At 54.8% G+C, this 17,786-nt stretch overlaps 1 protein-coding gene across 2 annotated transcripts; it reads left to right on the forward strand.

Moving 5' to 3' along the window:
- Positions 1–14: 14 nt before the first annotated feature.
- PDIA2 (protein disulfide isomerase family A member 2) lies at positions 15–17,605 on the forward strand. Of its 2 annotated transcripts, none has more exons than XM_038763948.1 (11): positions 15–1,162; positions 2,530–2,736; positions 3,508–3,647; positions 4,946–5,083; positions 5,281–5,391; positions 6,518–6,643; positions 7,906–8,100; positions 8,229–8,349; positions 14,397–14,589; positions 17,210–17,302; positions 17,445–17,605. In XM_038763948.1, the coding sequence occupies exons 1-11, from the start codon at positions 922–924 to the stop codon at positions 17,554–17,556; spliced, it is 1,677 nt and encodes a 558-aa protein (XP_038619876.1). In that variant the 5' UTR covers positions 15–921; the 3' UTR covers positions 17,557–17,605. The 2 variants fall into 2 exon arrangements, with proteins under 2 accessions (XP_038619876.1, XP_038619877.1); XM_038763949.1 differs by having other exon boundaries at positions 14,408–14,589; positions 17,445–17,584.
- Positions 17,606–17,786: the final 181 nt, after the last annotated feature.

Raw genomic sequence — 17,786 nt, forward strand, 5'->3', positions numbered from 1 at the left:
GCTGCGCTGTCCATCTCTGGGGCCGCTGCTCAGAGGCCCCGCGCCCAGAGCCTCTGGCCTGGAGCGGAGTGCCCAGCAGGGCTGTGGGCGCCTCTCCCACTCTCTAGTCACCCCCGACCTGGGCAAACCTGGACTCCGGTTCCTTGTCCTGCACTGGTCCTGGGATGTTCACCCCTTTTTGGGCTGCCCCACTTCCTGCCCCCCAAGACTGGGCTCCCTCCTGCTGCAGACGCCGTGATGGTGTGTCGAGTGCCCGCTGCATGCAGAGGTCACTGTACTGAGCGTCTGGGGGAGACTTCAGACACACACGCATATTCCTCGCCCACAGGGAGCTTCCACTCATGGGGGTTTTGGTGTCCCGGGTCTGGCCGGAGCAGTCTTTCCCTCCCCTTCCTCCCTCCCTCTCTTTTTTCCTCCCTCCCCTGCTTCAAGATGGTTCCAGCAGTGGGCACCTCACCGGCTGGAAGGCCTGAGCCGGGCCCAGTTGCCGGGGCAGGGCCGAGCCCCCTGTTTCTGCGGGTCGGGTCAGCCCAGGGGCTGGTGGAGGTTGGGGTGAGAGGTGTGCGGGTTCAGGGAGCAGGTGGCCAGAAAGCAGGCGGCAGCTAAAGCTGAGGTAAACCGGGTGGGGGAAGGCCTCCTGCCCCCTAATGCCCTCCAAATCCTCCCGGGCTAGCCCTGGGCAAGGGCTCGGAACCACCCCCGTGGCAAGGCCGGAGAGAAGAGCGGTCCAGGGCTTCCCACCCCACCCCCGGAGATTCTCTGACCCCGCCGCCGGCCTTACCTCCCCATGCCCGCCCCAGGCAGGAACGACTGCCACGTGGCGGCCAGGGGTTTGTACCAGGCTCCCGGCCCACCCCCCGGCCCGGCTCTTTCTCCCCGAGAGCTGAGCCTTCCTCCCCACTTGCTTTGAGCCTTCACACGATGCACCGTCCCAGATGGCTGCTGCTGCTGCTGCTGCTGCTGACTCTGGTGGGGGTCCCGGCCCCCGGAGGGGCGGGCGAGGAGGCCGTGGGAACGGGAGGACCCCTGGCAGATGAGGAGGCCAACGGGCCGGGGAGCCCCCCTGCGGATGAGGTCCTGGAAGAGGGTGACATCCTCGTTCTGCACCGCCACAACTTTGATCGGGCCCTGCGGGCACATCCATACCTGCTGGTGGAGTTCTGTGAGTGGCGGGGGTGGGCGCTGGCTGGGCTGGGGTCTCCACTGTCACCCTGGGGACCAGGGGGGGCTCCCTGTTGCCGGGAGAGGGTCCATGTGGTGTGGGGGGCTTGGGGGGGCTGGTCATCGGAGGAGCCGTCTTGTCTTGGGGGGGTTAAGGGGTGGGCACTCCTTCGACCCGCCCCAACCAGCTGCTGCTTTCCCAGAGGTCCAGCTCCTGCCGGTTGAGACCTGGCCACCTTCACACACCCACGGTCACATGTGCACATTCTCACCCGGGCCCCGCAACACAATCACACATCTGCACGCACAGCTTGTCAGTCACACACACACACAGAGCACACAGCAGCAGCCTCACTCGTTCCCAGGACTTGTGGAGTTTGGCTGTGGGGGGCTGAGATACACTGAGGAGAGGAGACCCTCAGGGCAGAGGCCCCCTCGCCCTGCGGACCTCATTGGCCATACACACAGATAGGTGCACAGACACTGTACACATACTGCAAAAAATACACACACCGCAGATAGGGGTCTGATGGAAGAGGGGGACTCCGGGACCAGTTCCCGCCCCCTGGTCCGGGGGAGGTTGCTTGTGCCCCTTTCCCAGCTCCTCCCACGATCCAGCTTCTCATGTCCTAAAGCAGCGGCAGGCCGTCTGCCAGGGTCCGTCTGTCCTGAGGGCCTGGCATCCCTGACCTGGAAGGGTGGCCTGATTTTATTTTGTTAGTTTGGTTTTGTTCTCTGTCTCCCCCTTTTAGACTGTGAGCCCACTGTTGGGTAGGGACTGTATATGTTGCCAATTTGCACTTCCCAAGCGCTTAGTGCAGTGCTCTGCACACAGTAAGCGCTCAGTAAATACGATTGATGATGATGATGATGGTGGGAGAGAGCAGCTACACAAGCTCACGTGTACACATATGCTTCCGGCGCTTAGGACAGTGCTTGGCATGTAATAAGCGCTTAACAAATACCATCATTATTATTCTATGCCCACGCATCAGTGCAAATGCAGCCACGGGGCTCATGAGTGGACGCGGAGACAGAACGGGTGCATTCAAGTGGCAGAAACCAGAGTGGGCAGCGATGACGCAAGGGTTGGCTATTGGAGGTTGAGTCCTCACAGGGCCTGGGTCGGTCTGGAGCTAATCAGGGTGGGCTTCCAGGAGGAGGCAAGTGCTCTTATTGTGGAGGAGGAGAGGGATGTGTTTGGGTATAAGTTCACTGCTGTGGGGGTGGCCTAGAGGGGGCTTCCCAAGGGCCTCCGGCTTGTCCGTGGAGGCCCCGTTGGGGAAAAGAGGCCGGGCCGAGCCCTTCCCGCGGGGGCACAGTGGGGACGGGGCAGCCTGTGGCCAACGTGCTCGGCTCGGCCCCCAGATGCCCCGGGGTGCGGGCACTGCCAGGCGCTGGCCCCCGAGTTCTCCAAGGCGGCCGCCCTGCTGAAGAACGTGTCGTCTGAGCTGCGCCTGGCCAAGGTGGACGGCGTGGTGGAGAAGGAGCTGAGCGAGGAGTTCGCCGTCGGCAGCTTCCCGGCTCTTAAACTCTTCAAGCTTGGCAACCGATCGGACCCCGTGGACTATTCAGGTGAGGGGCTGGGGGTGGACTGCCCGCGGGTTGGCTGCCACTGCGGTCAGGGCTGGGGCTGTGGTGCAGGTGGGGATAGGTTAGGGGAGGGCTGGAGATAAGACTGAAGCTCCGAGGCAGGTTTAGGACTATTTGATTCAATTTATTGTATTTATTGAGCGCTTACTGTGTGCAGGTCACTGTACCCTGTACAGTTTTGTTTTGTAGAACAAAAACCGGCTCTAAACTGGGGGTGGGTTAAGCTGGGGGAGAGTTGGGGCTGGGAGCTGGCCCTGGGCAGGTTGTCCTGGGGCTGGGCCAGGCTCGGGGAGGGCTGGAGTTGAGGTTAGAGCTGGGATTGGGCTTGAATTGGTGAGGGTTGGTAATAATAATAATGATATTAGTAATAATGGTATTTATTAAGCGTTTACTATGTGCAAAGCACTGTTCTAAGCGCTGGGGAGGTTACAAGGTGATCAGGTTGTCCCACGGGCGGCTCCCAGTCTTCATCCCCATTTTACAGATGAGGTAACTGAAGCCCAGAGAAGTTAAGGGACTTGCCCAAAGTCCCGCAGCTGACAATTGGCGGAGATGGGATTTGAACCCATGACCTCTGACTCCAAAGCCCGGGCTCTTTCCACTGAGCCACGCTGCTTCTAGGAGGGATGGCCTGGGCTGGGAAAGGGCAGGCCTGGGGGGGTCTAGGGTAGAGCTGAGCTGGGGCAGGGGTCTGAGGTGGGGCTGATGATCAGGGGCAGGCCGGGACTGAGCCAGGCCATGGCTGCCCCTTAGGGCGCAGGGAGGCGGGGGCCATCGTGCGCTGGCTGCTGCGCAAAGCCGGGCCCAGCACCACCCTCCTGGAGGACGAGGCCACGGCCGCCCGCTTCATCGACTCGCAGGACCCCGTCATCGTCGTCGTCGGATTCTTCTCGGTGAGAGGAACCCCCGCCGCCCGGACATCGGCCGGACCCTCCCCTGGGCCCCCAGGCATCCTCTTCCCCGCCTCTCCACCTCCCCACCTTACACCGCTCCCCATCCCTCACACCTCCTCCCTTCCCCTCTGCTTCCTGTCCTCACGCCGTCCCCTTCCCCCTTAATAATAATAATAATGGTATTTATTAAGTGCTTACTATGTGCAAAGCACTGTTCTAAGCGCTGAGGGGGAAACAAGGTGATCAGGTTGTCCCACGGGGGGCTCACAGCTTTAATCCCCGTTTTACAGATGAGGGAACTGGGGCTCAGAGAAGTTGTGACTTGACCAAGGTCACACAGCAGACATGTGGCGGATCCGGGATTCAAACCCATGACCTCCGACTCCAAAGCCCGGGCTCATTCCACTGAGCCACGCTGCCTCCCTTCTTAAGGATAATGATGATGATGGCATTTGTTAAGCACTTAGTCTGTGCCAAGCACTGTTCTAAGCTGTGGGGTAGATACGAGGCCATCAGGTTGTCCCACGTGCGGCTCACAGTCTTAATCCCCATTTTACAGAGGAGGTAACTGAGGCATAGAGAAATGAAGTTCCTTGCCCAAGGTCCCACGGCAGGCAAGTGGTGGGGCTGGGATTAGAACCCAGGTCCTCCTGGCTCCCAAGCCCGTGCTCTTTCCACTAAGCCGGGCCTCTTCTCACCCTCCCCTCCCCTTCCCCAGCCCCTGCCCACCTCTCATCTCGCCCTCGTCCCTTCACCTCTCGCCCCTCACCCTGCTTCCCTTCATTACCATCGAGGGTATTTATTGAGCACTTACTTTGTGCACAGCACTGTACTCAGGGGTTGGGAGAGTAGACTCCAACGGAGTTGGTAGACAGATTCTGTGCCCACGATGAGTCCTCACCACCCCCCTCCACCTCCCACCCCTCACCCCACTCCTCGGTCTTGTTTGTCAAAGGGATTGGGGGCTCCCCTGGGCCTCTGACCCCAGCCGCCAGAGACGTGGGTAAAGGCCCAGGTGTTTCTAGTACACTCTGCGCCGTCCCGCTTATTTGCACTATGTGCCAATCGCTCACCCGGTGACCTCGGCTTTGGCACGGCCAACCTCAGGGGAAGATTCTGGGAAGGAGGACGGGGACCGGCCAGGTGGGGAGGAAACCCCAACCTGTCCGAGCCAGCAGTCCCGAGCCAGATACAGAGAGGGTTGGCCTCCGTCTTGGGGTCTGGAGGGAGAGGGTGGAAGCGACGGGGTCTGGGGGACGCCCGGGGCCTCCCCAACTCCGGCCGTCGTCCCGGGGCAGGACCTGCAAAGCGACAACGCGGCCGTGGTCACCACCATAGCGGAGGACGCCGTGGACTTCTCCTTTGGCCTCACGGACCGGCCCGAGCTCTTCCAGAAATACGGGGTCTCGCGGGACACCGTCGTCCTGTTCAAGAAGGTGGGCGTGGGAGAGGGGCCGGGGCAGGTTGGACTCGTGGCGGGAGGGGGCCGGAAAACCTGATTCCTCCTTAACGCATCAGGTGAAGCTAAGCAAGTCTCCCCCATCTCTGGGCCTTGGGGCGCTTGCCAGAGAGTGTGTGTTGGGAGATGGTGGAGGGGCTTCGGCTCCCCACCTCAGCAATTCCCTCCCCGCAGTTTGATGAGGGCCGGGTGGACTTCCCGGTGGACGGAGATCTGGACCTGGAGGAGTTTTCCCAGTTCCTGCTGAGCCACAGCCTGGAGCTGGTCATGGAGTACAACAGCCAAGTGAGACCCCTCCCCATCCGGCCTCCCAGTTCCCCCCAAACCGTCCCCTGTTCTTCCCCCCTGCCCCCCAGGAGGGGGGGAGTTTGGGATGAAATGTGGGGTTCGCGGAGGGTCTTGAGCCAGGGTTGGGGATGTGGGCGGGAGGGATGATGTAGCGCTTAGTACAGTGCTCTGCACACAGAAAGTGCTCAATAAATACGATTGAATGAATGAATGTAATGCAAAGAGCCCGGGCCTGAGCGTCAGAGGACGTGGGCTCTACTCCCGGCCCCGCCACAAGTCTGCTGTGTGACCTTGGGCAAGTCGCTTCACTTCCCTGGGCTTCGATTACCTCCTCTACAAAATGGGGATTAAGACTGCGGAGCCCCACGTGGGACAGGGACTGTGTTCAACCTGATTATCTGGTTTATACCTCAGTGCTTAGAACAACGCTTGGCACTTAGTAAGTGCTTAACAAATGCTGTAATTATATCATTTATTTATTTATTTTATTTTGTTAGTATGTTTGGTTTTGTTCTCTGTCTCCCCCTTCTAGACTGTGAGCCCGCTGTTGGGTAGGGACTGTCTTCATCAATCATCAATCGTATTTATTGAGCGCTTACTATGTGCAGAGCACTGTACTAAGCGCTTGGGAAGTACAAATTGGCAACATACAGAGAGAGTCCCTACCCAGCAGTGGGCTCACAGTCTAAAAGGGGGAGACGGAGAACAAAACCGAACATACTAACAAAGTAAAATCAATAGAATAGATATGTACAAGTAAAATAAATAAATAGAGTAATAAATCTGTACAAACATATATACATACATACAGGTGCTGTGGGGAAGGGAAGGAGGTAAGAAGGGGGGGATCACCTTGGAACCTCCCCAGCGCTTAGAACAGTGCTTTGCACATAGTAAGCGCTTAATAAATGCCATTATTATTATTGTTATTATTATTATTATTATGAAGACGGCGATGAGGGCAGGGGCCTCCTCACTGTCTCTGTGTTGCCGACTTGTACTTCCCAAGCGCTTAGTCCAGTGCTCTGCACACAGCGCTCAATAAATACGATTGATTGATTGATTATGTAGGTGGGAGCTGGCACCCCAGCCCCCTTTAACTCCCTTGTTTCCCTGTGCTCAGACATCCTCCAAGATCTTTGAGGCAAAGGTCCTCAACCACATGCTGCTCTTCGTCAACCAGACGCTGGACTCCCACCGGGCTCTGCGGCCGGCCTTCTACGAGGCCGCTGCGCCCTTCCGCGGGCAGGTATGGCACACCTGGGGTCCCTCCCTGCCACGCTGGGCACCCATCAGTCCCCGTGGCCCACCTTCCCTGGGGATGCCGTGCCCTTCCGCGGGCAGGTGCGGGACCGGGAGAGCGCCAGGGCCTCCCCTACATCTATAGTCCCCCCCATCCACCCATGGCCCGGGCCTCCAACGCGCTTAAGATCCATCTGCCCCATGCACCTATGGCCCGTCTCCCCATACACCATATGGTTTGTTCCCCCATAATAATAATATTTGTTAAGCGCTTACTTTCTGCCAAGCACTGTTCCAAGCGCTGGGGCAAATACAAGGTAATCAGACTGTCCCACCTGGGGCTCCCGGTCTTCATCCCCGTTTTACAGATGACGTAGCGGAGCCCGGAGAAATTAAGAGACTTGCCCAAGGCCGCCCGGCAGACAAGTGTCAAGAGAAGCAGCGTGGCCCAGTGGAAAGAGCGTGGGCTAGGGAGTCAGAGGTCGTGGGTTCTAATCCCGGCTCCGCCACTTCGTCATCATCAATCGTATTTATTGAGCGCTTACTATGTGCAGAGCACTGTACTAAGCGCTTGGGAAGTACAAATTGGCAACATATAGAGACGGTCCCTACCCAACAGTGGGCTCACAGTCTAAGTCACAATCCACTTGTCCGCTGTGTGACTTTGGGCAAGTCACTTCACTTCGCTGGGACTCAGCTCATCTGTAAAATGGGGATTAAGACCGTGAGCCCCAAGCGGGGCACCTGATTACCTTGTATCCCCCCAGCACTTAGAACAGTGCTTGGCACATAGTGCTTAACAAATATCATCATTATTATTATTATTTCCCGGCCTCGCAGCTGCAGTCCCCACTCCCCACCCCCCCACGCACCTGCGGCCTGTCTGTCCCCCCACCGCCCCGTGCATTTGTGGGCCGTTCTTCCCAGGCGCCCGGAGTCCACTCTCCCCATTTATGTAGGGTCTGTCTCCTTCACGTACCTACCGTCCATCTCCCCCGTCCCGCCCCCCAGGCAGTGACGGTCTTTCCCTGCCACGTACCTGGGACAACATCCTCCTCCCCGTGGCACCTACGGTCAGCCTCCCCCAAGCTCCTATAGTTCCCCCACATCTACAGGCTGGAAGAGGAGAGGCCTCCCCCTGCCCCACCCTTTGCTCATCAATACTCTGCCCCCCTGCAGGCCTCCCTTCCTTTCCCGGTGTCCCCTCTGGGGCCGGGCGGGGGGCGGGGGCAGGCTTGGGAGGGGATGCCGAGACCCCGGTTGTCCCAGGTGCTGTTTGTGGTGTTGGACGTGGCAGGGGACAACAACCACGTGCTGCAGTACTTCGGCATGAACGCCACGGCCGTCCCCACCCTGCGCTTCATCAACGTCGAGACCACCAGGAAGTACATGCCCCAGCCGGGCCCCGTCACCGCATCCTCGGTCACCGCCTTCTGCCAGGACGTGCTCGGGGGCAAAATCAAGGTGGGCCCCGAATCCCAGCCCCCGGCCTCTCCCCGAGTCCTTGGGAGGGCACCGCCACTGCCTGGTGGATGAAAGGGGGGCTCCCAGCTCCTAACCCTGACCTCTGACCTTTGGCTCCCCCCACTCAGCATTACCTCAAGAGTCAGGAGATCCCCCCAGATTGGGACCAACGGCCAGTCAAGGTCCTGGTGGGCAAGAACTTCGAGCAGGTGGCCTTCGACGAGACCAAGAACGTGTTTGTGAAGTTCTGTGAGTGACGTTCCGGGGTGAAGTTGTGAAGTTTCTGGGCGGGGGGGGGCCGGACCCCCCCGGAATCGTAATTATGATTAGTATTGTCTTTGTCGAGCGCTTACTATGTGCCAAGCACTGTACTAGATACAAGTTAATCAGATAGGACACAGTCCCTGTCCCGCCTGAGGCTCACAGTCCAAGTAGGAGGGAGTGGGATTTAAGCCCCATTTTACAGATGAGAACTCTGAAGCACAGAGAAGCCAAGTGACTTGCCCAAGGTCACACAGCAGGCAGGTGGCGAAGCCAGGATTAGAACCCAGGGCCTTCCGACTCCCAGACCCAGTCTCTTCTCAGATCGTCATTGAGTTATGCCAGATCCGTGGAATAGGAAAACAGAAACTGACAGATGGATTATACTCACGTACACCCGTGCTGAATGCCAAGTACTGGATGGAGGTCACTGTTGGGTGGATAATGCTAATAATCATAATACTAAAAATAATAATAATGATAGTAATAACTACGGCATTTGTAAAGGGCTTCCTTGAGCCAAGCACCGTACTATTCATTCATTCAATCGTATTTATTGAGCGCTTACTGTGTGCAGAGCACTGTACTAAGTGCTTGGGAAGGACAAATTGACAACATATAGAGACAGTCCCTACCCAAGAACGGGCTCACAGTCTAGAAGGGGAAGACAGACAACGAAACAAAACATGTGGACAGGTGTCAAGTCATCGGCTCACGTCATCCCCCGGGGCCTGGAATGCCCGCCCTCCGCCCATCCGCCAAGCTCGCTCTCTTCCTCCCTTCAAAGCCCTACTGAGAACTCACCTCCTCCAGGAGGCCTTCCCAGACTGAGCCCCCTCCTTCCTCTCCCCCTCCCCATCCCCCCCGCCCTACCTCCTTCCCCTCCCCACAGCACTTGGATATGTGTTTGTACAAATTTATTACTCTTATTTTACTTGTACGTATTTATTATTCTATTTATTTTGTTAATGATGTGCATCTAGCTTTATTTCTATTTATTCTGATGACTTGACACCTGTCCCCATGATTTTTGTTGTCTGTCTTCCCCTTCTAGACTGTGAGCCCGGTGTTGGGTAGGGACCGTCTCTATATGTTGCCGACTTGTACTTCCCAAGTGCTTAGTCCAGTGCTCTGCACACACTAAGCGCTCAATAAATACGATTGAATGAATCAGAATAAATAGAAATAAAGCTAGATGCACATCATTAGAGAAGGAGCGTGGCTCAGTGGAAAGAGCCCAGGCTTTGGAGTCAGAGGTCATGGGTTCAAATCCCAGCTCCACCAACTGTCAGCTGTGTGACTTTGGGGAAGTCACTTCACTTCTCTGGGACTCAGTTACCTCATCTGTAAAATGGGGATTAAAACTGTGAGCCCCCCCGGGGACAACCTGATCACCTTGTAACCTCCACAGCGCTTAGAACAATGCTTTGCATGTAGTAAGCGCTCAACAAATATTACTATTATTATTATTATTAACAAAATAAATGGAATAGTATATATGTACAAATAAAATAATGACCCCATGAACTCTTTGTGACCCCACTCGTGTCCTCAGATGGCCTCACAAACTCTACGTGACCCCATTTGTGTCCTCGGATGAGGACACCCCCACTTTCACTTATTAAACTGAGAAAATTTTCAGAGAGCAGTTTAATGCTCCATTTCACCTCAAATGACCCCACGAACTCGCCATGACCCCATTCGTGTCCTCAGATGGCCTCACGAACTCTCCGTGACCCCATTTGTGTCCTCGAATGACCCCACTTTCACTTATTTAACTCGGAAAATTTTCAGAGAGCAGTTTAATGCTCCATTTCACCTCAAATGACCCCATGAACTCTCCGTGACCCCATTCGTGTCCTCAGATGGCCTCATGAACTCTCCATGACCCCATTTGTGTCCTCAGATGACCCCACTTTCACTTATTAAACTGAGAAAATTTTCAGAGAACAGTTTAATGCTCCATTTCACCTCAAATGACCCCACGAACTCGCCATGACCCCATTCGTGTCCTCAGATGGCCTCACAAACTCTCCGTGACCCCATTTGTGTCCTCAAATGACCCCACTTTCACTTATTTAACTCGGAAAATTTTAAGAGAGCAGTTTAATGCTCCATTTCACCTCAAATGACCCCATGAACTCTCCGTGACCCCATTTGTGTCCTCAGGTGGCCTCATGAACTCTCCATGACCCCATTTGTGTCCTCGAATGACCCCACTTTCACTTATTTAACTCGGAAAATTTTCAGAGAGCAGTTTAATGCCCCATTTCACCTCAAATGACCCCGCGAACTCTCCGTGACCCCGTTCGTGTCCTCAGATGGCCTCACGAACTCTCCGTGACCCCATTTGCGTCCTCGAATGACCCCACTTTCACTTATTTAACTCGGAAAATTTTCAGAGAGCAGTTTAATGCCCCATTTCACCTCAAATGACCCCACGAACTCTCCATGACCCCGTTCGTGTCCTCAGATGGCCTCACGAACTCTCTGTGACCCCGTTTGTGTCCTCAGATGACCCCACTTTCACTTATTAAACTGAGAAAATTTTCAGAGAGCAGTTTAATGCTCCATTTCACCTCAAATGACCCCACGAACTCTCCGTGACCCCGTTCGTGTCCTCAGATGGCCTCACGAACTCTCCATGACCCCATTTGTGTCCTCGGATGACCCCACTTTCACTTATTTAACTCGGAAAATTTTCAGAGAGCACTTTAATGCTCCATTTCACCTCAAATGACCCCACGAACTCTCCGTGACCCCATTCGTGTCCTCAGATGGCCTCATGAACTCTCCGTGACCCCATTTGTGTCCTCGAATGACCCCACTTTCACTTATTTAACTCGGAAAATTTTCAGAGAGCAGTTTAATGCCCCATTTCACCTCAAATGACCCCACGAACTCTCCATGACCCCATTCGTGTCCTCAGATGGCCTCACGAACTCTCTGTGACCCCATTTGTGTCCTCGAATGACCCCACTTTCACTTATTAAACAGGGAAAATTTTCAGAGAGCAGTTTAGTGCCCCATTTCACCTCAAATGACCCCATGAACTCTCCATGACCCCGTTCGTGTCCTCAGATGGCCTCACGAACTCTCCGTGACCCCATTTGTGTCCTCAGATGACCCCACTTTCACTTATTAAACTGAGAAAATTTTCAGAGAGCAGTTTAATGCTCCATTTCACCTCAAATGACCCCACGAACTCTCCGTGACCCCGTTCGTGTCCTCAGATGGCCTCACGAACTCTCCATGACCCCATTTGTGTCCTCGGATGACCCCACTTTCACTTATTTAACTCGGAAAATTTTCAGAGAGCACTTTAATGCTCCATTTCACCTCAAATGACCCCACGAACTCTCCGTGACCCCATTCGTGTCCTCAGATGGCCTCATGAACTCTCCGTGACCCCATTTGTGTCCTCGAATGACCCCACTTTCACTTATTTAACTCGGAAAATTTTCAGAGAGCAGTTTAATGCCCCATTTCACCTCAAATGACCCCACGAACTCTCCATGACCCCGTTCGTGTCCTCAGATGGCCTCACGAACTCTCTGTGACCCCATTTGTGTCCTCGAATGACCCCACTTTCACTTATTAAACAGGGAAAATTTTCAGAGAGCAGTTTAGTGCCCCATTTCACCTCAAATGACCCCATGAACTCACCATGACCCCGCTCGTGTCCTCAGGTGGCCTCACGAACTCTCCGTGACCCCGTTTGTGTCCTCGGATGACCCCACTTTCACTTATTAAACTGAGAAAATTTTCAGAGAGCAGTTTAATGCCCCATTTCACCTCAAATGACCCCGCGAACTCTCTGTGACCCTGTTCGTGTCCTCAGATGGCCTCACGAACTCTCCGTGACCCCATTTGTGTCCTCAAATGACCCCACTTTCACTTATTAAACAGGGAAAATTTTCAGAGAGCAGTTTAATGCCCCATTTCACCTCAAATGACCCCATGAACTCACCATGACCCCGCTCGTGTCCTCAGGTGGCCTCACGAACTCTCCGTGACCCCGTTTGTGTCCTCGGATGACCCCACTTTCACTTATTAAACTGAGAAAATTTTCAGAGAACAGTTTAATGCCCCATTTCACCTCAAATAACCCCATGAACTCTCTGTGACCCCGCTCGTGTCCTCAGATGGCCTCACGAACTCTCCGTGACCCCATTTGTGTCCTCGGATGACCCCACTTTCACTTATTAAACAGGGAAAAATTTCAGAGAGCAGTTTAACGCTCCATTTCACCTCAAATGACCCCACGAACTCTCCGTGACCCCATTCGTGTCCTCAGATGGCCTCACGAACTCTCCGTGACCCCGTCTGTGTCCTCGGATGACCCCACTTTCACTTATTACATTGGAAAAAATTTTCAGAGAGCAGTTAAATGGCCAATTTCACCTCAAATGACCCCATGAACTCTCCGTGACCCCGTTCGTGTCCTCAGATGGCCTCACAAACTCTCCCTGACCCCGTTTGTGTCCTCGGATGACCCCACTTTCACTTGTCCGCTGTGTGACCTTGGGCAAGTCACACTGCTTGTACTAAGCGCTGGGACAAGTACAACTTAATCAAGGCAGACACAATCTCTGCCCCGCTCAGGGCTCTAGGTCTAGGGAAGAGGGAGCATAGGTATTCAATTTCCGCTGTACACAAGGAAACTGAGGCTTATAATCAATCGATCAATGGAATTTATTCAATTCTACTTGTGCGCAGAGCATTGTACTAAGCGCTTGGGAGAGTACAGTGAAACAGAGTGGAAGACAAGTGCCTGGCCCACAAAGGATTTACAGTCTAGAGGGGCAAGTGAAGTGACTGGCCCCTGGGCACACAGCAGGCAAGTGGGAGAGCCAGAATTAGAACCCAGGTCCTCTGACTCCCAGGCTGATAGGATTCAGGGGTTGGAACCAAGGGAACAGATGGGCCCCTTGAGGGAGTGGGTTTAGATGGAGAATAATAATAATAATAATAATAATAATAATAATAATAATAATAATAATAGCATTTATTAAGCGCTTACTATGTGCAAAGCACTGTTCTAAGCGCTGGGGAGGTTACAAGATGATAAGGTTGTCCCACGAGAGGCTCACAATCTTAATCCCCATTTTACAGATGAGGTAACTGAGGCACAGGGAAGTGAATTGACTTGCCCAAAGTCACACAGCTGACAACTGGCGGAGCCGGGATTCGAACCCATGAACTCTGACTCCAAAACCCGGGTTCTTTCCATTGAGCCACGCTGCTTCCCCAGAATAGAAGGGGACTTGTACTTCCCAAGCGCTTAGTACAGTGCTCTGCACACAGTAAGCGCTCAATAAATACAACTGAATGAACGAAAGGGGACTCAGAACTGAGCCTTAAGAGACCCCCCCAAAGTTAGAGGGTGGGAGGCAGAGGAGGAGCGGCCAGAGAGATAGGAGGAGAACCGGGAGGGGGGTGAGGGGAGGGCTTAGAAGGGAAGGTGATCGGGTCAGATTTGGGCACCGGGGGTTTGAGGGGCCGGTGGGACACCCTTAGTGTGCAGAGTGCTTAGTACAGCGCTCTGCCTATAATAAGCGCTCAATATATACCAGCGATTGGTGGACCCAAATGGAGTTTAATACGTGCTCTGCCCCCGGTAAATACCATTGATTCATCAATTGGGATAGTAATAATAATAACAACGATGGCATTTGTCAAGCACTTACTACGTGCGAAGCACTGTTCTGAGCGCTGGGGGGGATACAAGGTGATCAAGTTGTCCCACGCGGGGCTCACGGTCTTAATCCCCACTTTCCAGATGAGGTCACTGAGGCTCAGGGAAGTGAAGGGACTGGCCCAAGGTCACACGGCAGACGCGTGGCGGGGCCGGGATTCGAGCCCATGACCTCTGACTCCAAAGGCCGGGCTCTTTCCACTGAGCCACGCTGCTTCTCTGTAAGATAGTAGGAGTTGGTGGCACGAGCCAGCCGGGTTATAGGGTGGCAGGGAGTGCCGGGAGCCGGACCCTAACTCTCCCCTGCCCCTCTCTTCTCTCCTCCTCATGCAACGAGCCCGTCCGCAGATGCCCCGTGGTGTACCCACTGCCAGGAGATGGCCCAGGTCTGGGAGGAGCTGGCGGGCAAGTACCAGGAGGATGAGGGCCTCCTCATCGCCGAGCTCGACTCCACCGCCAATGAGCTCGAAGCCTTTCCTATCTCTGGCTTCCCGACTCTCAAGTATTTCCCTGCCGGGCCGGGGAGAAAGGTGAGGGGCCGCGCCAGGGTCGGGACGGGGGGAGAGGGAGGCAAGGAGGAAGGTGGGGACCCAGGCTGGGGCTGGGGAGGAAAGTGGAGGCCCAGGTGAGGACCGGAGGCGGGGCCACCTCCTTCAGAAAGCCTTCCCTACTTTCCTGTAAAAGAAGGATCCTCTCGATAATAACAACAATGGCATTTACTATGCGCTTACTACGTGCAAAGCACTGTTCTAAGCGCTGGGGAGGTTCCAAGGGGATCGGGTTGTCCCACGGGGGGCTCACAGTTTTAATCCCCATTTTACAGATGAGGTCACTGAGGCCCGGAGAAGTTAAGCGACTTGCCTAAAGTCCCACAGCTGACAGTCGGCAGAGCCGGGATTTGAACCCGTGACCTCTGACTCCAAATAATAATAATGGTATTTGTTAAGCGCTTACTGTGTGCAAAGCACTGTTCTAAGCGCTGGGGAGGTTCCAAGGGGATCGGGTTGTCCCACTGGGGGCTCACAGTTTTAATCCCCATTTTACGGATGAGGTCACTGAGGCCCAGAGAAGTTAAGCGACTTGCCTAAGGTCACACAGCTGACAGTCGGCAGAGCTGGGATTTGAACCCATGACCTCTGACTCCAAATAATAATAACGATGGTATTTGTTAAGCGCTTACTATGTGCAAAGCACTGTTCTAAGCACTGGGGAGCTTATAAGGTGATCAGGTTGTCCCACGGGGGGCTCACAGTTTTAATCCCCATTTTACAGATGGGGTCACTGAGGCCCAGAGAAGTTAAGCGACTAGCCTAAAGTCCCACAGCTGACAGTCGGCAGAGCCGGGATTTGAACCCATGACCTCCGACTCCAAAGCCCGGGCTCTTTCCACTGAGCCCCGCTGAAGATAAGTAGGAGCAGCCTAGCCTAGTGGGTACAGCACGGTCCTGGGAGTCAGAAGGAGCCGGGTTCTAATTCTGGCTCCGCCGCTTGTCTGCTGTGTGAACTTGGGGAAGTCTCTTCACTTCTCTGTGCCTCCGTTCCCTCGTTCATAAAATGGAGAAGACGACTGTAAGCCCCGTGTGGGCCACGGACTGTGTCCAACCCGATTAACTGGTGTCTACCACAAATACCATAAAAAAGAGAGCACTGGTTTACTCATCTCAGCCCCGTAGCGCGTATGTACATATCCTTACACTTGCTGCTTTCCCTATCTGTAGGCTAATATCTGTCTTCCCCAACTAGAACGAAAGCTCCCCGTCTACCCTTTTGTATTGTAATTAATTTTGATATTCATTAAGCACTTACTACGAACCAACCACTGTACTAAGCACTGCGGTGGATACAAGATTATCAAGTTTAGACACAGTCCCTGTCCCACAGTCTACGTAGGAGGTGGTAGGATTTAATCCCCATTTCACAGATGAGGAAACTGAGGCCCAGAGAAGTGAGATGACTCACCCACGGTCACACACAAGACAAGTAGCGGAGCACGGATTAAAACCCAAGTCCTCTGACTCCCCCATCCCCTAGGCCAGATGCTTGTAATCCCTCAAACGCTTAGTGTAGTGCTCTGCACACAGTAAGAGTTCAATGAATAGCATTAATTGATTGATAGGAGGGAGAGAATTGATTGATAGGAGGGAGAGAACCGACGGAGTGACTTATAGCTAGTGGTCAGGAGGGTCTACATAATGTGGAGAGGAACGGGTAACCAGTGGAGGCTTCGGGGGACTGAGACTTGGGCAGACCGATGTAAAAAAAAAACCACAACCAAAAAAAGCAAAGAGACCTGTGCTACAGAGTGAAGGGTGGTGGAGTGGAGAGAGGCTGGAGGCAGGGAGGTTGGCGAGAAGGAGGCTGATGCCGTAGCCAAGGAAGGATGTGAAAGGTCCCTGGACCAGTGTGGTGGCTGTTTTGGTGGAGAGGAAGGGATGGATTCTGGAAATGCCGGGGAAAATGAGACCGGATATGGCGGCAGACTCGATACTCTGCATGTTGAAAAAAAGGGAAGAGTAAAGGCTAACACCAAGGTTACGGGCTTGAGAGTCAGGGAGGATGCTTAGTACAGTGCTCTGCACACAGTAAGCGCTCAATAAATACAACTGAATGAATGAACGGTGCTGTCAACAGTGAAAGGAAAGTCGTGGGGAGGACAGGGTTTCGGTGACAAGATAAGGAGCTCTGTTTTGGACATGTTTAGTTTGAGGTTTGGTGGGACTTCCAAGTAGAGGTATTCCGAAGGCAGGAGGAAACGTGAGACTGCAGAGAGGGAGAGAGATCGGGGTCGGAGATGTGGATTTGGGAGTCATCCACATGGCGGGGGCGGTTGAAGCCATAGGAGCGAATGAGTTCTCTGAGGGAGCGGGTGGAGATGGAGACTGGAAGGGGACCCAGAACTTACCCTTGAGGGACCTCACAGTTGGGGGGTGGGAGGCAGAGGAGGAGCCCGCGAAGGAGACTGAGAACGAGCGGCCTGAGAGCTAGGAGGAGAACCACGAGAGGACGGTTTCGGTGAAGCCGAGGTTGGGTAATGTTTCCAGAACAACCCGTAGGTCTGTAAGTGTCCCGGGATTGGCAGGGGAGGGGGCCGGGGGCTGGGACCACCCTCCTGCCACCCTTTGCCCACTCACTCTCCATCCCGCCCTGCAGGTGGTGGAGTATAAAGGTGCCCGGGACCTGGAGGCCTTTTCCAAATTCCTGGACAGCGGTGGCGTCCTGCCAACTGAGGAGCCCAAGCCCTCGGTATGTCACGACCCTCTTCCTCCTCCTCCTCCCCCATCCTTCACGGTCTCGGGGCTCCCCGGGGGCGGGGCAGGTCGGGTCAGGGGTCCCCCCCCCAGCATCACCCCCCTGGAACACTGACTCAGTCACTCTGCTGTTGCAGGAAATGGGGACTAACAGCTCGGACGGGAGCAAAGATGAACTGTGAAGAACCTCTCCCCTCCGGCCCCCCCGAGAGGGTCCTCGCCTTCCCCTCTGGGGGTGACCCTCTCTGAGGGGGGGCCTCCCCAGGACCGAGGGGGCTTCAGCCGGCAAATAAAACATTCCAACCATTCACAGCTGCTGCTGCTGTCTTGGAGGAATTGGACGGAGCGGCCCCAGCCTGCCCCCCATCCCCACCCCAGGGGGCTCGTGGGTACAGGATCCGATCGGACAGTAGCTACCCCAATGCTTAGGGTGGACCGTGGCACGTAGTAAGTGCTCACCACTCACCGCTGTCCTAATT

This window comes from Tachyglossus aculeatus, chromosome 21 (genome assembly GCF_015852505.1).
Source record: "Tachyglossus aculeatus isolate mTacAcu1 chromosome 21, mTacAcu1.pri, whole genome shotgun sequence".
Lineage (NCBI taxonomy): Eukaryota > Metazoa > Chordata > Mammalia > Monotremata > Tachyglossidae > Tachyglossus > Tachyglossus aculeatus.